General features: G+C 46.5%; 1 protein-coding gene across 1 annotated transcript; it reads right to left on the minus strand.

Moving 5' to 3' along the window:
- Positions 1–1446: 1446 nt before the first annotated feature.
- Positions 1447–15975, minus strand: CCKBR (cholecystokinin B receptor). The gene is made up of 5 exons (XM_036745936.1): positions 15825–15975; positions 4795–5046; positions 4312–4561; positions 3500–3687; positions 1447–2900 (listed from the first exon to the last, which is right to left on the minus strand). Exons 1-5 carry the CDS (start codon positions 15973–15975, stop codon positions 2335–2337), a joined length of 1407 nt encoding a protein of 468 aa, XP_036601831.1. The 3' UTR covers positions 1447–2334.
- Between the last annotated feature and the right edge of the window lie 5118 nt (positions 15976–21093).

A 21093-nucleotide genomic window follows, 5' to 3' on the forward strand; every position in this document is an offset into this window, starting at 1 on the left:
CCGAGAGAATGCCACCCATGGGCATGATTCATGATACAACAATAGGTTGTCAAAGCTATAAAGCCTTAGCTGGTGAGCATCTAGTCCAACCCCCTCATTTTAGAGATGGGAAAGCTGAGGCCCAGAGAAGGAGAGATCTGCCTAAGGTTACATAAGGAGCTGGCAGCTAAGCTAGAACCTAAACCCAGATCTCCTGTCCCTCTAGTTCAGAGCCCTTTCCCCTTGCTCCAAGCTGCCTCCATGAGTCTGACTACAGGGCAATCTTGGCTCCCAGAAACCAGGGTACCAGTATCCTCTCCCTTCTCCCCACTAATGCAGATCTCTGTAGAAAGCTTTCTTCACTCCCTAACAGTTGGAGCACTGACCAGCCTTGGAATCTGCACTGCCCTTTCCCCCTTCCCCCACCCAGGCCCTACCTGTCCCTTGATCCCAAGACAAGAAAGCCTAGACTTGGAGTCAGACCATGTTAGATTCCAGTTTCTAACAGCAATGAGATATAGGACCTCATGCAAATCAGTCTCTGAGCATAGGAACATAGTAAACACTTAATAAAGGCTTTTTAATTCATTCTGAGCCCAAACCTGCAGCACATATCCCACACATACCTTTTAAGTACATTGTAAACTCTAAATTATGCTACGGCCATGAGCTCAGACCCCTTTGCCTGGTATTTGAGCTCCTTCTCAGTCTGGCCAGAGCATACCTTTCCAATCTTATTTTTTTTTTTTCTCTTCTACATGGATCTGCTACTGGAGGCATCCCTCTCTGCTTTTGGTCCCCAGGGTACAGGGGTAAGGATACCTCCTGGACACCATGGGGAAAGCGGTCTTGGGCCCCAGATGAGCCTGCCCTGGCACACCATGAACTCCGCTCAGGGTATACAACCTTGGCCCTCGGTTAAATTTGATCCTGGCAGTCTAGTCTCCTGGCAGCTCAAACTGCCACCGCCATCTCCCTTTCACTAAGCCATGGAAGGTTTTAAGCAATAACAATGATTTACTGGGAAAAGAGGAATGCCAGTCATGTTCGTAAGAGACAGCCAAAAAAGCTAACATCTTCTTAATGGGCAAAAGTCCAGAACAAGGGATATTACATTCCAACTGTTGCACTCTGCCTCTCTCAGACCACATCTGGGATATTATGCTGAGTTGTAGGCACACTATTTTTAAGGGCACTGACAAACCAGACAATGTCCAGAAGAGGGCAATTAGGGTGGTGGGAGGACTGGAGATCATACCATTCGAGGACTAGATAAAGGAACAAATAAAGGTAATAGATGCACTTTGTCAACCTTAAAGTGCCACACAAATGGCAGCTCATTATTAGCATGAAAGGACTGGGGATGTTTAGCCTGTAGAGGGCTTGGGAGAAGGAGGATGGGCACAGGCTCATTATATTCAAGTGCTTGAAGGGCTATCGTCTGGTAAAGGGATGCGTATAGCGACTGGGGTATAGAGAGGAAGAGGTAACAGGTATGCACCATGGAAGGTGACTAGAGTATATGAGATGTGTTTGGAATTCTAGAGATGGGGGTCAAGAGGGGTCTGGGGTAGATCTCTGCCCTCCTGAGCCCCTTTCCACCAAAGGCTTGGTTTGGGGCTCAGTTCTCCCCACACTCTAGGCATGAGCCTTCCTGTAGCTTCTGACCCCACAAGGACAGTGCTGTCAGGAACAGAGGCTATTTTTATTCCTACACCTTCCTTGACATCCATGTGTCTTATGTGTCTTCTTGGGCTCTGCAGTAAATGTAAGCTGGGGGTTAGTGACTTGTGGTCTAACAGATAAAGGACCTAAATTCAGGGCCAGGATGCTCAGTGCAGACTGCAGGCACACTGCTAGGGTAGGTGCTGAGTCTGCCTTGTGCACCCCAGGGTCAGTGCTGACTGTGAGCTTCAGTGCTGGGGCAGGTGAGCTCCATTTCCCTGTCCAGAGGAGCTCCAAGTAGGTCAGGGGTCACCTGTGCTACCCTTAGAACCTCCCCAGGTAGGACTATGTCATGATAGGTGCTGTTACCCCTTGTCCAGGGAGGTCTTTTTTGTCTTGGGGTATGTGATCTCTAGAAGTGTATCCATGTAAAGACTGTTAGTCCTGTGTGCCCAGTGACAGTTTACAGTTTCGGTTCAGTGCGAGATTAGGACTTCTATGGTCCACAGGGGAGTGGTGCCTGTGCCACCCTGGGGCAGCAGTGGAGGGAACTGGGCTCCCTATGGTAGGATGCCCATTTTCCCCAAGGTAGAAGGGACTCTTGTTCCCCAAGGCAGGAGGGGCAGTGTATGTATGGGTTGGTTCCATGTCTTCCTAAACAAGACATGGACTGCACGTCTTGGGATGCCCTCAACCAGGACCCAGTGTGCTGACAGTTGTGTAGCTGAGACGAGACAGTGAGGTAGTGGGATGGTCGAGTTCATGATCATCACCCAGCCGGGGCCCAGCTCGAGCAACTCGGGCACGGGGTGGGTGGGGTCGGCATCTAGCACAAGTGGCCATGCAGGCCTGACGGAAACGCCGATGCATGAAACAGTAGACAAGTGGATTGACACAGGCAGAGACGTAGCTGAGCAGGTGGATGAAAGAGATAGGGGCTCCTGAGAGGGCACGGTGAGCACCTTCCCTGTCAAAGGCACGCCATGTGTTGGCACTGTACAAGGGCAGCCAGCACAGGAAAAATAGCCCCACGATCACCAGCAGCATCCGTACTACCCGCTTCTTGGCCTGCAGCTGAGCCTGAGCCTGAGCTGGCCATGAGCTCACCCCAGGTCCAGGGCCTCGGGTGTCCCTTCTAGAGGCAGTGGGGGTCAATGCTGAGAGTTCCATTCCAGATTGTTCTGGGAGAAGATTCACATAGCAGCCATCACCCTCCTGGCCTGCAGATGGTCGGGTACTTGGCCCATTGGAAAGTGCTAAGCAGGGGAGGAAGGATTGAAATTAGAGTTGACATATGGACCCCAAAACCCTACCTAGCCACCTGGTCTCTAGTTCCAAGAACACTGGAGCTTCTGACATTTAACTGTCTTCTGACTCTGCTCTTCCTGTGACCCCTAACCTAATTATGACCTTTGAGTAATTCTGTGCTGTACTGGGAGTCAGAGGAGCTGAGTTCTGGGGTGAATCTGGCTCTGAGACTTACTACCTGTGTGGCCTTGGGTGAGTTACCTATAGCCTCAGTTTCTTAATTTGTGAATGAGATGATTTCTAATGACTTAGAGTTGTGAGCGGAAAGAGCTCTGGATCTGGAGCCAGAGGACCTGGGTTCATGTCTTAGATCTGCCACTCAGTACCCTGAGCAACGTGGGCACTTGCCTCTCTGAGCTACCCTTTCCTCATCTGTAAAATGTCACTGAATGACCTCTAAAGTCTTTTCCAGCTCTATATCTGTGATCTAGTGATTCCTCTTGGGCCTTAGTTCTGACCTGGGTCCCCCCACCTTCCCCCAAAGCTACCTCTGACAGTCTTTCCAACCCCATTCCCTTCCCCACCCCAGCAGCATCCTCCTGCTGACCTGGGCTTGGCCCACCAGGTAATCCATTTTGTCTGTGGTCGCCGTTGTGGCCCTGCTGCCCATGCCCATGCCTCTGGCTCTGGCTCTCGAAGCGGATCCCCAAGTACAGTTCACGGGAGATGAGACCGTAAGCCACGGCCATGACTACGCCAGGCACAAAGAACAGGAACAGCAGCAGCAACACAGACCTGTGGGGCGGGGGAGGGGCCAGGCCATACAGATGATCCTATCAAAGTGCAGCTGACCTAGCCTTGGGCCCCTCCCGCTTGACCTCACCAATCAAAGTGTGCGAGGACACCTGTTTACTGTAGCAACCCCAACCCATTCACCCCCAGCCCTAAGCAATCACGTAACAGGGACACCTGCCACCAGCACTTGGGACCCACACCAAGGGAATTACTGACGAGTTAGGAAACCGCCTGGGGACTAGAACTTGGGGAACTGAAGATCCCTGACCACACCTTCAGTGAGGCCCGCCCTGTGAGGTCTGAAACTTGCAATTTATCTACCTACACAGTGATCCCAACTCAATGGGGGAGGAGGATTGGGGTGTGGAGGGGCAAAGATTGCCTCTGCAATGGGAGCTGAGTTCTCCCGGGCACACAATGAGGCAGCCTCGAGACCCACACGGGGCTGGGTAAATTAGAAGACCAAGGATAAGGGGTCTGCTAGGACATGTTTCAGGGACTAGGGAAAGGGCATCCTCTTGGCCTGCTGGGCACACTCAGAAGCCCACGGAAGAGGGGTACTATGTGAGCTGGTAGAGGGGCGTCTCTAAGGGGAAGAGTTATTCCCAGAGGTTTGAGGCTTACCATGCTTGGCGCGCTCGATTGCTAGGCCAGCTGTGTGTGCACTGCAGTGCTCGGGGGCTCACTGGCCGCACAACGGAGTACACAGGATAGGGTAGCATGAGCAGCCCTGACAGCAGCCACGTGGCCACGATGACACGCACAGCATGGGAGCGTGTCTGCCACACGCGTGCTTGCAAAGGCCGGCAGATGGCGCTGTAGCGCTCCAAGGCGATGGCCACCAGGCTTAGGGTGGACACACTCACAGACACTCCTGGGGAAAAGAGGTGGGCAGGAGAGACATGATCACCATGCCAACAGACGCCAAGGATGACTTCATATGATCTCAAACACTTCCTGTATCCCCAACCCTAAACCCTAGGAAAGATCCTAACATTTGCCCAACCCTGAGAACCCCCAAGTTCCTACATACCCCACTCCATCACCTCCTACACATCCCTCTCCTCTCCTGAAGACAGGTGATGCAGGGCAGGCCCAGGAGCTCACCCATGAGGTAGGCGACAGCCTTGCAGACTACAGTGCCGAAGATGAAGGTGCCCATGAGGTTGGGCAGGAGGGTGAAGGGCATACAGGCCACAGCCAGGAGTAGGTCGCTAACAGCCAGAGAGAGTAGGAAGGCGTTGGTGACCGTGCGCAGACGACGGCTTAGTCCCAGCACTGTGATTATCAGCATGTTTCCTCCCACGCTCAGCAGGAAAATCACGACATACAGGGTCACCCTCACTGCCAACTCCAGCTCTGGGACCCAGGAAAGATGACAAGAGGTTGGTCAGGACCTGCTGAACTTGAGGTCCCTCCATCAGATATCCCCAGCCCAGGAGCCCTTCCCACCAGCTCTAGGGCCCCACTCTGACCCTCTTCATTTTGAGGAAATCCCCATGTACCTCTACTAAAGTGTTGTTCTATTCAACTGAGAATTAAAACATTCTGCAAAAAAATGTGAGGTGTGGGAAGGTGGCATGGTTAAGAAGCAATTGTGGCTGTAGATGAAACAGCAAAGAAATACCTTTCTTGGGAAATTAGGCACTCATAATTATATCATTTATTCAGCGCTTAAAGTTTGCAAAGGACTTTACATATGTCATCTCATTTGATCCTTACAACCTCTCTAAGGTGTAGATGTGATAATCATTCCCATTTTACAGTTGAGGAAAAGAAGTTAAATGAATTGCCCAGGGTCACACAGCTAGGTAAAATGAGGCAGGGTTTGAACCCACGTCTCTCCAGATTCTGGCTCCAGCACTCAATCCAGTGTACTACCTCGCTGTGTCACAGGTAAAGTCTTATTTGAGAGAATCAAAAGCCTAACCATGAAACTTTTATGACTGGCAGGGAGTAGTGACCCTGTCGCAGATTCTCCCCTCTTAAATCTGCCATTTGTAGAACCCCAAGCTAGAAGGGAATGTTTTGAAACCATGTCCTCCAGGAAAGCAAGACAGAGATTAAAAAAAAAAAAGCTTTCTCCCCTTGGGAAGAAATGTGCAGGGAGGCACAGTCCTCACTTCCAGAGCTAAAGAGCAGAGGTGAGAAGGTAAATTATCACCCTGGTGAGTTGCAAAGAGGTAGTTAGTTAATGGCTGGAAGAAAGCCTATTGGGGAAGAGAGTGTGAAGAACTAACTAGAACTAGGAATATGGCTTTTTCTCCACCAGAGGCACTAAAGGTGATGTCACCTTACCTGACAGTAGTTCATATTCTCTTATACACTCATATTCTGCACACAGAGAACAGGACTGAAAGTTCAAAGGGGGCCTTGAGATCCCTCAGTTCAGGGGTGGGCCACATGTGACCTTGAAGTCACAGGTTCCCCAACCCTGAGTCCTAGTTGAATTCCTAATTTTATAGTTGAGGAAAATGAAGCCCAGGGACATGAACTTGCCCATGATCACAAAGGTAGAAAGTATCATAGAGAACGATTCCCGTCTTGTAATAGTTCATTTTTATTTATGTTTCCCCTATTAATGACTTCAGAGGGCAGTGGTCACCTCTCCTTGACCTTATTTCCTCTAGTATCTAGTAGATAGCCCTGGACAAAAGCAGACCCTCACTTTAAAAAAAAATGTTTGCTGAACAAATGAAAGGAATTTGTTTACATTTGAGCATTGGGAAGAAAATGGTACTTAAAATCATAGCTAGGGGTTGGAATTTTGTTGGTCTTGCTTTAAATTTTAGCCCTTGGCTTATATTTAGCCATTAGAGATTAGTAAATCATTTATCCTGTAAGTTTAAGTAACTGCTGTTGTTGTTCAGTCCTGTCTGACTCTGTGATCACATTTGGGTTTTCTTGGCAAAGATACTGGAGTGGTTTGTCATTTTCTTCTCCAGCTCCTTTTACAGATGAAGAAACTGAGGTAAACAGGATTAAGTGACTTGCCCAGGGTCACACAGCTAGTGAGTATCTAAGGTTGGATTTTAACTCATGAAGATGAGCCTTCCTGATTACAAGCCCACCCAGCTGCCCCAAAAGTTTAAGTAAATAATTTTTAATTAGGAAAAAAGTACGGACTATGCATTCCAGCTTTGCTCAACAGAGTAAGTCAAGATGATTGGCCTAATGCTAGGAAGAATAGGAAACCCACTTAAAACTGGTAGCAGCTCCTTGGGTAGACTACAGACATGGGCCCATTCCAAAGGAATAACCATACAAGTATTATACTTTTCTTGGAGCCTTTACCTTGTTTTCTCTCCTCTGTAATCCAAGGGTATGAGTGTGGGCCTTGGATCTGCGTACTCTGAGGTGCAAGCTTGGACAATCTTTCTGTCCACACACTTACTATCCCAGTCAAACAGTTTTCACTAAGTTCAGGTCGCTGGGGACTCTTTCTGCCCTCAGACTAGGGACTGTCCACAGGTAGGCTCGTGTTTCACTCCTCAGACACCAAGGGAGCCAATGCTATTTGTGGAGGGTGTCATTGTGGGATTGAGTACCTATGCTGATGTTCATCCACACTGCAGGGGCTAAGAGGAGCAAGAAGTCTGCATACATGGAGGTCAATGAAGAAAGTGAATTAACTGAATGTATGAAGCGATTGAGAGGATGGATTTGTGGATGGGTCCATGGATGAAGAGATAGATGGATAGTGGATGCATGGGTAGATGGGAGCACAGTTAGAGGTCATTTAGGTCAACCCCTAGGAAAAGCTATGGGGAGTTCCTCGGAAATGGGTGAGGGGATTGTAAAACTCAGTACAAATTAGGATGTTATCCAGTCAAGATGTGTAGTGAGACTGGTTTGTGGGAGCTAAGAATGTAGGCATTAGGTGACCCAGGGCTGGCATTCTGCCATCACATGAAGGACTCTTGGGCAACATCCACTCTTTACCTCCTTTCTTCATCATATGTTGGCACCCTACCCCTCTATTCAATCTGTCTTTTCCTTCTCAGGATGGTTCTACGTAGCACTCTACAGTGAGTCAGCTCTGTTCCAGCACTTAGCATAGTGCCTAGCACATAGTAGGTGCTTAATAAATGCTAGTTGACTGTCTCTACCCAAAAGTAGGGCAAGGGGGACAAGAAAGGCTGAGCAGTAAAGAAAGTTCTAGAAAAAAATAAGGGGAAATTGGTGCAAGGGTAGAAGGGAAAGGAAGAGTGTAGAGGGAGACAAGGATGGAAGGAAAGTGAAAGTGTGAGGGGAGAATAAATAGGAAGTCATGGGGTGGGGGTGAAGAATAAGGGGAGCAGGAAAAGAAATGAAGGTAGCAAAGAGGAAAAATGTGAAGGGAAGAGAACACTCAGTAACTGGTGGTGAAAAGAGGGGAGAACTAAGAAGATATTGGAATCACCCAAACATAGAAGATACTTTCATGGATGAGATCCTGGAGGACAGAAAGGAGAGGGCTGAATATAGAACTCTGAAACCAATCACATTTAATGGCAGGCAGAGAAAGAGGAACCAGGAAAGACAAAGGAAAGTTCACTGAGGTAGGGATACCCAGAAAAGCTGGGAGTTGGGAAGCTGAGCATGAAAGGATCCACAATTAGGGATGGTCCCCAGTGACCAGAAAGGCTTAGAAGGACAGTGAAGCAATATCTGGCTGCTGGAAGAAAGGTATGGACAGGGACAGGGCTCTTTCCCTCATTCCCCACCTCCCAAATTCAACCCCACACACCATGTGTGGAGGATGCTCTGGAGATTGAGAAACTTGTAAGGATGAAAAAAGGAAGAAGACAGATGAGGTGGACAGACCCTTGCCTGGATCAAGCCAAGAAGGGGTTCAGGAGGACAGTTCAGCAAATCCTGAAGAGTAGCATACTCCAGGAGCGGTGACAGACCACTTCGTTCATTCATCCATCCATCCAGAAAAGCTAAAGAGCAAACAGGGTAGTCAGATTGCCACTAAGGGGAGTATAAGGCCTATGGAAAGGCCAGAGAGAGGGTGGAATGTTATGTTGACAGGATCTTCTAGAATCAGAGATAGGCTGAGGACAAAATTACATTAGACTTTAAGTTTCTTCAGAGCAGGGGTTGTAATATATCTCCCTGTATCCATAGCAATGAGCACATAGTAAGTGTTTAATAAATATTTGTTGAATTAAAATGTCAGACCTGGAAGGGAGGCCTAAAGGAGGAAGTTCTTGACCTTTTTGTATCATGGTCCCCTCTGGCAGTTTAGTGATCCCAGTGAAGCCTATGGATCCTTTCTTGGAATAATGTTTTTAAGTGCATAAAATAAAACACCTCTGATTACAAGAAAAAACAATCATATCAAAATACTGAAAGTTCCAAGTTCTCAGACCCCCTGAAATCTATCTGTGAATCTCTTGGGGTCCTTGCACACCAGGTTAAGAACCCATGCCTTGGAGAATATCTCAACCAGTATTTACAAAATTGTTTCTTAGGACCCCACTAGTTTCGTGAAAAGTGAATTAAGGTAATGTAAAAGAATGTAAATATTTGTAGTATTTTCCCTCTACAATATGAATATGAAATGATATATCAAAACAATAATAGCCCTCATTTCTTTAGTACTTTAAAAAGGTTTATAAAGCATTTTCTTAACAACACCCCTGGTAGATTTGGATTTATGGACTACAGCAGAAAATATAGGAATGATAGGCTCTTGGCCAGGGATAAAGTACACCTAATGAGGACTGTTCAAAGTATATTTGCCTGGAGTCTTGTAAATCTAATCAAGATGGTTTTAAATTGAAAAGGGAAGGGGAGAGAGAGCACTGCATGTTTGTCTGAGCTCCAGAGTACACACACACACACACACACACACACACACACACACACACACACACACACACACACAAGTGCGAGCGCGCGCTCTCGCACTCGAGCACATGCACGCACGCACTCACCTACCAAACAACACACCACAGAGAGAGGAAGATGCAAAATAGGAAGATGTATATCAATAGAGAGGAGTAGTAATTAACAGGAGACAATATCCAAGAAAAGGGTCAGCAATAAAACTCATGGCCTTAGATGTCTATATACAAATTCACAAAATATGGGAAACAAACTGAGGGTGATTGAAAGATTCTAATGCAAGGACTGATAGGTATTACTGAGAATTGATTAGGATGGGATTCTTGGCTGGACTATAGCCATGGCAGGGTATATCAGATTCACAATGAATAGAATTAATCAAGGAGGTGGTATGACAGGATTATATATTAAGAGGATACATTCAAGTGAAGAAATCCAGGACTTGGAAAGAACCTGGAAAGGAGAGCATTTGGGTGAGAATCCATGAAAGGAAAGACAGAAGTCACACTGTTATCAGCATTCTACAGACCACCTAGACAGAAGGAGGAAATAGATAAAATGTTTGGAAAACAGGTCACAAACCTGAGAGGGCAGCATAGTATTGTAGTGATAAGAAGATTATTCTAACATTTGCTGGAGTGCTTTTTCCCACGGCAGAAATGGAAAAAAATCATTTTACAACTGGTTGTGGAAGGGAGGAGGGAAACCATTGTTTTGAGTCTAATTCTGACCAATAAGGAGGAAGTAGTCACTTGAAGTAGGAATGACAGGACTCTTTGAGCAAGTGGCTGCTCCACCTATTGCTTGAAATGCACCTGAGATTATGGAAGATTTCAGAGCGTTCAGAGAAAAAAGCAAGGCCTTATTGAGAGCAAGACATGCCACACTAAAAGCATTTTCTTTTTCTTTTTTTTTGATAGAGTTACTAGGATATTAGGAGACTATCATATGCACAATATACCTAGATTTAAGCAAAGCATTTGACAAAGATTCTTAAGCTATATTTCTGACAAGATGGAGATGTGGGTTAGACAACAGTATAGTTAGGTGGATTCAGGAATCTGTTGAATAACAAGACCTGAAAAGTAATTATTAATGGGTTTATGTTAAGGTGGGGGAAGGTCATTAAAAAGAAAAATAAGTATCTATTAAATGTCTACTATGTGCCAGGGAGTGTACCAAGTGCTTTATAAATATTATCTCATTTGATTCTCATAACAATAACTTTGGGAGGCAGGTACTATTGTTATCACCCCCATTTTACAGTTGAGGAAACTGAGGCAAGGTTAGGGGACCTGCCCAGGTTCAGATAGCTAGCAAGTATCTGAGGCTGGATTTTAACTCAGATCTTCCCGACTACAGGCCCAGAACTCTATCCATTGCACAATCTGTTATATTCTTGTCTCTGTGCTGTTCAACATTTTTATCAATAAAACATGGATGAAGGGGTTAGCATGATTATCAGATTTACAAATGACATAAACATATTAGATGACAGAGTAAGGATCTAAAAAGATCTCAACTGATGAGCCAAATCTAACAAGAGGAAGTCTAATAGGGACAAATATAATGCCCTATTCTTGGGTTCAAAAAACCAACTGTATAAGTACAGGATTGGAAAAGGCATAGCTAGATATTGGTTTGTCTAAAAGTGATTCTGGGGATTCCAAGGTCAATATCAGTCAACAGAAGGACACAGAAGCCAAAAAAACTAACGTGAGCTGAGACTGAATTCAGAGAAGTATAATGACCAATACAAGGGACATAACAGGAAGGCTATGGATCTGCATGGACAGACCATGTCTACAGTATTGTACTCAGTTTTGTGTGCCACATTTTAGGAAGAATATTGATAAGTTAGAACAGAGCTGTCAAACGTGCAGCCTGTAGGCCTACAACACTCCTGAGAGTGGTCTGAATCAGATTAAAATGTAATTGGGAAATATTTAATGAAATACATAAAAATACAATAAAACATAGATAATGTTAATATGTGGTTTTCTAAGTCAAGATGTGCCCTTGGGGATCTTTATGTATGGTTTAGTGGCTCTTATTTCTATTTGAGTTTGACAGCACTGAGTCAGTGTCCTAATGAAGTTAATCAGAATGGTAGGGTGATTGGAGACTGTGCCATTAAACAATTGGTTGAAAGAACTGGGGATGTTTAGCTTGGACCAGAGAAAGCTCAGGGGAAACATGATAGCTAAGTGCTTGAAGAGCTGTCACTTGGAAGAGAAATTAGACTCGTTATGCTTAGCTCCAGAGATTAACGTTATGATCAGTGGGTGGAAATTGCTGAGAAGCAAATTTCAATTTGACGTAAGGAAAAATTTTCTACCCATTAGTGCTTTTCAAAAGTAGAATGGGATGCTTTGGGAGGTAATGAATTCCCTCTCAATGGAGGTTTTCAAGTGGAAAGGTTGGTTTTCTACCCATTAGGGATATTACAGAAGGATCGCCCATTCATGCTCAGGTTGGACTAGATGCCTTGGAAAATCCATTTCAATTCCAAGATTCTGTGAGATAAGGAGGGTAAGCATTATATGACGATACATCCACATATGACAGATGAGGAAACTAAGGTTCACGACAGTAAAGTGTCTTGCCCATAGTCACATGACCAGTAAGTATCACAACGCAGAGTATCTAGAGATCATAGATGAACAGCTAGAAAAGATCTCAAAGGTCATCTAGTCCAGACGTCTCATTTCACAGAAAAGGAAACTGAGGCCCAGCAAAGCTAACTGACTTGTAATTGTACGGATACTGACCGTTAACTGTAGGATTTGAATCCAGGACCTGGGATTCCAGTACCATGGCTATTTCATGCTAACCTCCCACGGACCCAGCCACAACTTCAAGTCTAGAGCTTTTTCCATTACACCTCAGTGCAAAAACACTTACTATGGGAGGCAATTTTCTTTTCCGAGACTTCGTTTTCTCATCAATCAATCCGTTAATAAGAATATTTTAAGTGCCTACTATAGGACAGGTACTTCCTGGCTATTCACACAGGAAGTGAAACAATTCCTGCCTACAAGGAGTTTATTTTCTACTGTCATCTGTCCTAGCCATTTTTTAAAATGGCAGTAATCATATTTGACCTATTTACATACTTCTTGTGGGGAAAGTCCTTTGTAAATCTTAAAAACTATAGAAAAGTGATTATGATTTTTGTAATGACATATTTCAAGCCCCAAGTGTCCAATTCCTTTTTCCTTTTTTGAAACGCTGACCTCTTTTTGGAACTCACCGCTTTGTACAAATGAAGAAGTTAAGACCCAAAAGACAGTGACTTGCTCAAGGTCACAGAGAAAGTTAATGACAGTACAGCTGTAAAAGGTTTTAAATTCTTTCTCTAAGGCTTACTTCCTTGTGGCCTTGTGCAAATCATTTGCCCTTGTGAGGAGGCCTCAATTTTCCTATCCACAAGATGGGGACGGTGGTGGACTAGGTGGCCTCTGAGTTCCCTCCCAGATTTGGATCTATGATGCTAAGATCTTTGCAGCAAAGGAAGCAACTGCAATGTAAGTGCAGTGCTCTAGCAGCCAGAAGGGTGGATATGGGGACCAAGTTGGAAAGAACTTCCCTCTGGAGAGGAGAAGGGGATTAGGGAAAGTAGAATGACAAGGCCAAAGGGAAGAAGGAGGTGGGACTGAAGGGGAGGAGTACAGGCTGATCCAAGCACCAGATACAACTGGTGATCTTTGGGACTCCCGGACAGGGCTCAGCCTGAGAAGGGAGAAACTAAGTCTCCCTTGACCCTTCCAGCCCCAACTGTTTTCATCAGGGATGGTGGTCAAAGCAAATTTAAATACCAGGTTGAACTGAGTATGAGCAAAGAGCAGGGAAGCTCCCCTTTGTTCATTATCTGTTCATTATTCAGCTACTGGGTCTTATTTCTAAGTCTGGTTGTCTTCTGGTCACCCACCTCACCCTCTCACTCTCCTGCCCTGACCCCACTCCATCTCCCAAGCTCCCTCCACCCCACACCCTCACACAAATGTATACTCCTCCATCCCTTAGCACACTACCCCCCTTTCTTCTCATACACAAACATACACATTCCCTTAGCTTAGTGTTCCTTTCCTCTCTTTCTCACATACTCCTCCACCTCAGAAACCCTCCCATATGCTCTCATACACACATACTCTCCTAGCTCAGTCCTCTGTCCCTCTTCCTTACATATACTTTTTGGTTCTCTCTCTCTCTCTCTCTCTCTCTCACACACACACACACACACACACACACACACACACACACACACAAACACACATACACATGTGCTCCCATCTCTCTCACATATATTCCTGCCTCTATGTTATTTCATAGGTGGTCCTAGCAATATTCTGGTTCCAAGAGAGAATTACTAATTTACTTCTGATATTGCATAGAAATCAGACATCCTCTCATGAGGTCTTATGAGCACTGTTTCTGCTCTCCAGAGGTACTTTTTTTCTTTTAATCTGGGGAATTCCTATATGTGGAAACTCCCTGGTTTATAACTGATAGTTGTAATAACTGCCTGGGTTACTAAGAGGACAAGTTACTTACTTGCCCCTGGTCATACAGCTAGTTTGATTCCAGGCTGACCTTCTATCCATTAGCCCATGCTAGTACTTAACATTGGAAACACCTTTAAGGCTGGCAAAAATGCTGTAATACAAAAACCTTGCATGACAATCTTCTGAGATGGGCACTGTAGGCTTCCCCCCGCCCCAACACTATTTTAGGTTAATCATTGATTCAGAGCTAGAAGGGACCTTTGAGGGCATCTAGTTCAACTCCCTTATTATGTAGATGAGGAAATTGAGGCCTAGAGTGGCTAAATTACCTGACAAAGATCCTGTATTAGATGGTTTCATAGGCAGGATTCAGATCAGGGCTCCTCTAATTCCAAATCCACCATATTGTACTGGTTAGGGGTTAACAGGGACATGCCAAGGGAATAAGGGAAGTCCTCTGGGGAATCTTTGGCCAAGGTGATTCTTGGACCAAAAAAAGATTGAAAGCTTCCAGTCTGCCTCTATCCATCTCTGTATCGTTCCTCTATCTTCATCTTGCTAAATAACTAATTTATTATTTTTATTTATATCATATGACATATATAGCACTTTATGATTTTCAAAGATTTTTTTTTTTTACCATACATTCATTCATTCAAACATCCATTCAGTGAGAGATACATCTGCCCTGGGAAAGTATACATTCCGGATAGAGAGATAAGAAAACAAGCAAGTACAAATTAATTGCTCAATTTCTATAAGCCCAGAAGAATTCCCAGATGAAGGGCACGAATGAAGTAGAGTCAAATTGGGAAGGCACCTTGGAAAAGGTGACTCAGGTCTTCCAGGAAATGAAGGATGGTGATTGAAGTGAAGGTGAAAGGCACCAGGGGTAGCAAAGAGGCCAGGGGCCTGTGGAAGGTAGAAGGGGGTTCTGAAGGAGAGGGGCAGAGAGGCCAAGAACACAAGGAGAATCAGCTGGCAGAAGGACCAACATCCAGAGGTGGATGAAGGGGTGTGGCAGGGATGCCACAGTGTTCTGTAGAGAGATGAAGAGAATGGTAGTGACAAGGGAGGCCAGGAAGCAAGGCAAGATGATGAAGAAGATATTTTGAATGATGGATTTGAGGGAACTGAGCTCAGAGTAACAGGAGTGTATGTGAGAGGAATGAGCAATCTCGGAATGGAGATGGGGTGAATTAAAGACTTGCTTTTGTAGAGACAGTGTTGCGCAAAGGGACAGAACAGGTCATAGGACAGGGAGTGGGGTCAGTTTCCAGCAGGAGAAATGTTCTGAGGAAAACCCTGGGGAGAAGGGTCCCAGTTCCCAAGAGGAGGGGGTCAGAAACATTTGGAGTTCAGCGAACAGGGGTATCCAATCTTCTCGGCCTCCAGTGCCTCCTCAGCTCTGGCAGCTTCTTAGGCTCAACACCAGATTTAATGTATACTCCATTTGGACCCTACACACAGAAGGTTTCTAAATCTTTGCAGATCAAGAATTTTCCTTAAGGGGTTAGTCCCCTGATCACCAGAGCAATCTCCCCCTTGGGCTCACAAATAGCCCCCTAGTGCTCTCTGCCAGTCTTGCCACCCCACCCCCATGGTCTTGGGCTTTCCATTCTGGAGCTTGTGGTAGGGTCCCTGGGGCACTAAGGGTAAGGGACAGGCAGAGGAAGCTGGAGAAGGGAGAGGTGGGAAATGGGGGTTGGGACCCAGACGGACAGGGTCCTAGATGAAGGAGGCATGGGAATGGGAGAGAGATGGGGCAAAGGGGCATCGAAGAAGGGGAATACTTACCTCGGGGCGTCCTGCTGGCTCCAAAGCCTCCTCGGGGAGATTCGCAGCTACTATTGGCACTGCTGTTAACACTGCTGTTGGGGGACAGGGGACCCGGGCCGCACGGGGACTCTGGCTCCGGCGCGCTCCGATTCAGCCCCAGCAGCTCCATGGCCCCAGGGTAGAGGCGGGCCTGGGACAAGACCCCCTGCTGACCAGGAGCCTAGGGGGCCGCTTCCTACCGGTTCCACCTGCTCTCGCGTCTGCTGCTTCTGTGCCCCTGAACTGGCCCCCTCTGGTGTGTGTCCGCTCCGCCCTCTGCCTCCGGCCGGCACCTTGAGCTCCCACGCGGATTTCTCCCCCTCTCTCCTTCCGTCCCTCCGTCCCTCCCTTTGCGCGTGCCTCTCCTCCCGTTTCTCTACCCCTGGGTCTCTCCTTGACTCCCCGCAAATCTTTTCCCTTGGGATTCTCCCCGTGTCCTCTTGTGCCCTCCTGTTCCCTGTGTCTTTCTGCCTCCGTTCCTCCCAAACCCCTAAAATCTCCCTGCCCCTTTCCAGGGGACTCCCAGCCTCTTTTCCCCCCCGCAGCGGGATCTGCTGCTGGTGGGGCTGGGGTGGCCTGGGGAGCCCCGCCCCTCTCCTCCAGAGCTAAGCAGAGCTGGGGTCCCGCCCCCCTCTCTGCAGCGCGGCCGTTCGGCCTGGGGGTGGGCGTAGGGGGTTGGGGGTGTTCTTTACTGCTGCTCCCACCAGGGTTTCTGGAGGGAGTCAGGCGCGGGGCTGAGGCTGCCACTGCGAATGGAGGCTGGGGGGGTAGGGGAGGCAATGAAGGGGTGGTAGGAGACAAGATCCGACGTTTTAATTGTACTGTACTTCAGCTCATGCTATCGTATTGACCTATGGGGCACCCAAATGTAGAGTGGGACACCAGTGAGTCGTGCTCCATTTGGGAGCAGGTGTGACATGCGAACTAGGGACAGGTAAGGCTCCCAGCCTTTCACTTAGAATCCTCTGTCCCAGCACATCCCTCCTATAACCCCCGGCTCTCCCCAATAGTGCCCCTAGATACACAATAACACCCTAAGTCCCAATAATAACTTGGCCTCAAAGACATCTGACTTAGTAACAGCCCCCAGTGAAACCTCAGTGATAACCTGTTCAGTGACACCTCTGGACTCAGTGATACCTTGGCCCCAATTTCGTAACCAGTCATATTTCTGGTCCCAGTAATACTATAGCCACAGTAACAGGCCAGGCCCCAATGACAGCCCAGGTCACAATGACACTCCGACTCCAATAGCCCTTCACAGTTATTCTCAAATACTCTTCATCAGGGGACGGACTTCAGGGAGCTGAGATGTAGTAAGGACTCTGACCTTAGGAAAGACTCCAACTAGTGGAAATTTCCCAGGGGCAGAGTACCAGTAAAAGAGGAGTCCCTAGCTCCCTTTGGCACCTGGTAGTGCCAGTGCTGCCACCACCACCTCTCCACTCCCTCTGTTTGCTCTTGGGAGCAGGTGGAGATGTAGATAACCAGCTTAGACTTCCCACGGGGAGGGGGGTAGAGCAGAGGGGAGGATAAAGATGAAGCCAAAGTGGGTCAGGGATGGAGGTGATGGGTGAAGTGAGGAGAAGATGGTGACCTCCAGCACCCATCTCACCTCCTCTAGCATCACAGGACCCATCCCGGGCTTGTTCAGGCTCCTCAAAGGTAAGAACGGGTAAGCTATCTTGAAAGAGAGGCATCAGATCCTAGGAACTGAGAAGAGAGGAGCTGCACTGATGAGGAAAATAGGATAATGCCAACGGGATGGAGGTGCTTGCCAGGCCCTTGGCCTCCAGCCCTTCCTGTGAGGGCATCTCCCCCTCCCCACATCTCCCCTTATCTGTCATCTCCTTGGTTCCAGGGATACTGTGTTCTTCTCCCACCACTCCACCCCCATCTTCCAGGGGAAAAAGCCCATTAGTGTCCCTTCCCCCATGATTGATGGCCCCCAAAGGCTGAGGATTGATGCGACTGAAGGGATGGGCAGGGTAGAAGAGAAGAAGGGCAGGGAAGGGAGGATGGGAGCAATTTAGGGATTTTCCATTCAGGAGAAGGGAACTTGTGACCCAGGTATGTTGCAGTAAGGAAGAGCGATCAGGAAGTGAAGAGAGAGCTGGGATGCACCTGGGAGGGCACCTGCTATGTGGGAAAGGTGCCCACCTTACTCCCACCTCTTGTCCTAGGCCTACACAGTCTCCTGACACTGCTACCTCACCCAGCTCTGCTGACTCTCAGATCCTAGGGCCTGCAGCCCTATTTGCTCTAGCTAAGGAGTCCCAGGTGGAAACACTGATAACCAGCTAGTATTTTCCCACTGAGAAGGGGGAAGGGTGATTAGACAGATTAAGGGACCTGGGAATATGGGCTCGAGGGGCTAGGAATGAACAGAAATGAAGGAGACTAGGGTGAAGGTGGGGGGAGAATGAGACAGAGATGGGGAATGATGGGGGGCATGCTATATGTCCACATTCATAATCAAGGAAAATGCCTAGGAGAGAGAAAACAAGAGTTAGAAATTTAGATTTTAGGGACAAGAAATGATGGAACCCCTAAGTCATAGCATAGCATGAGGATCAATCCAATTCCATCCATTTGTTGTGAACTCTATGCAAAGCAGCGTGCCCTAGGCACTAGAGGTTCAATAACTAACACGAGTCTCTCCTCTTAAGGAGCTTATATTTTAAGAGGGAGATCTGACATGTACATAGATAGGTAAATATAATGTAATACAAGGAATGATAGAGCCAGGTCAAGGAATACTTCACTGAGAAAGAGGCACATGAACTGAGACTTGGAAAAAAGATAAGGTGCCTTGAAGATAGACTGAGATGAGAGGCCATTCTGGGTGTCAAATACAGCCTGCAATAATGTACTAATTGGGTATATGGGGATTTAAGGAGAATCTCTGGTGTAAGGGCACCTTTGGTGTCCACCTGGCTGCCAGGTCCACTCAACTCTCACCTGTGGCTCCAAGAAGCTGCAGCATGCAGTGGCCACATTCTAGTAGAACTGTCTCAGCAGATCCATCTAAACCAGGTTTTGAGGATAACCAACAGGCCTCAGGTGTTGTGGGGTGTCTACTTCAAGCATGTGAAGACTTCCCCTGGTGGAATAGGCAGATGAAAACGATTTGTTCCAACGACCATGAAGGTGGCTGAAGCAGGTGCCATGGGGAGCTTAGAGCTTGGGCCATCATTACCAGCCGTCTTGACTTTTGTCTTGCCACTGGACTCCTTTGACTCTGGAAGAAAGAGTGGAGCTGACGACTTTGTACAACTCTATCTCACTTAATGCAATTCTTGCACAAGTCAAGATGTCATCCCATGATGTCATTGGTCCTTTTCAAAAATGAAGGACAAACAACAACAGATAGAGATGACGGAATTGAGAGTATCTACAAGCAACTTTTGTTTCCATGTAGGTTACTACAAACAAGACACTTCAAGTTAAGGGACTCTCTAAATTCACACAAAAACCATAGTTGAGCCCCCTAACGATGTATTTTCTTTTTACTAGTTAGCCAGAGGAAACACTTAAAGCAAAGGCATTTAAAGAAATAGTGCAGGAAGATAAGTAGTAATAGAACATTTCTCCCATAAACCTTGAGCACACAAAAATATGTACTCTTGGTGGGAAGAGTGGACATACCTAGGACACTTGTATGGACAGGGCACACTTATGGAAAGGCTTCTGATGTGTCAATATTGCCAATGTCTTCTGGTGACATCATCAACCTGCTTCCACTGGGCCTGCTTTCCAAATTAGTCCTGTATATCTCTCTCTGTTCAGTGGTACTCCATTGGGCATGTGGTTACTGTTAGGGATCGTTGTACTACTTCTTTCCCTTAAAAGGGAAAGTAGATTTTATCTCTGTTAGCTTACAGCCCAGATAATTAAACTTCCATTTAAGGGAAGGCATCAAGGCCCTTCATACACCTGATATAGATTAGAAAAAAAAACTCTCAGATGCCTCTTCTCCAAAAGGATCCATGAAATCTTTGAGTCTGGGTTGTGCATAGATTTTTTCTGCAGAAGGAAAGACTTTATTTCTAAAGCCCAAGCCTTTTGGAATGCAGAACAGTCAGACAGCTAAGTTACACCTACAGGTACTTGAAAATTCTGCATTTGGAGCTGAATTACAGTCCATTGGCCCAGGAAACTATCTGACTTAGGGTTAGAAATTCTTTGTAACTCCCTGCTCAACTCCTTCTGGAGATACTGTGCCTTCAAATGCCATTTTTGGGTGGAAGAACCTTGCCAAGAAATTTCGCAAGAACTAGGTAGGTCTCAGGCACTGTCATTTTCCCAACCAAGCAAGATCCTTTAGGTTTCCCATGCAAATGAAAGGGGGAAGGAGGGCAGTATTGTGAAAAGGTATTGCCCTCTACTTCAACCTTTCGTGTGTGTGTGTGTGTGTGTGTGTGTGTGTGTGTGTGTGTGTGCATCTAGAAACAAACTTCCTAGGCTTTGAAAACCCAGATGTTGGTGCCTGTCTCTCTGGTAATTATGTATGCTATGGTCAAACATCTAGAGGCCTGTCTGTTGATTTCTGTGTGTTATTTGCTCTGTTTATATAATTTCTGCTTGTAATTTCTGTTTGTTTTTCCCTGAAGTTCAGGGTGCTGACTTTTTCCTCTGAATTAAGTGAATGATATATGTATGTTTAATTAAAGTAAGATTGTTAACCCCTTAATGTTGCTTTCCTTAGAAAAGCAGATCAAAGAACCTGTGCTAGAAGCCCTCCTGTATGCTCTTGCTATTCGTCTTGTTGTTGGTCTTTCACCTCCACAGCAGCTGCTAGGAACATTGTTGTTACATCTAGGAGGGGACAAAATGATTTCTAAGATTCCTTCTAAATCACATACTTATTATTTTAAAAGTTCAGCACCTATTCTTGGGGCAAGGAGAAAAGAGACAGGGAATAGGATTTTGAGACCAGAAACTAGAAGGGAATTCAGTAAAGGTCAAAAAGGTTTCGAGGTCCTTATGGCCAGCCTACAGTTGGGATATGATCCAGGGAACCAGAGAGGAGAATACTTTTCTTTTAAAGGTGCTAGAAGTCAAAAGAAATCTCAAAGAGGGTATTGGTAGAGCAAATACAAGATGTGGTGGGAAGTAGAAAATAAAAAGTAAAGCCCAAAAAGGAGAGAACCTCCACCAGAGATCAGACAAGGGAATGGGCTAACACAGGGTGGGTCAAATGGGAGAAGCTAGTAAACAGGAAGATTTGAAGTCAGAAGACCATTCT

This window comes from Trichosurus vulpecula, chromosome 2 (genome assembly GCF_011100635.1).
Source record: "Trichosurus vulpecula isolate mTriVul1 chromosome 2, mTriVul1.pri, whole genome shotgun sequence".
NCBI classification, from domain to species: domain Eukaryota; kingdom Metazoa; phylum Chordata; class Mammalia; order Diprotodontia; family Phalangeridae; genus Trichosurus; species Trichosurus vulpecula.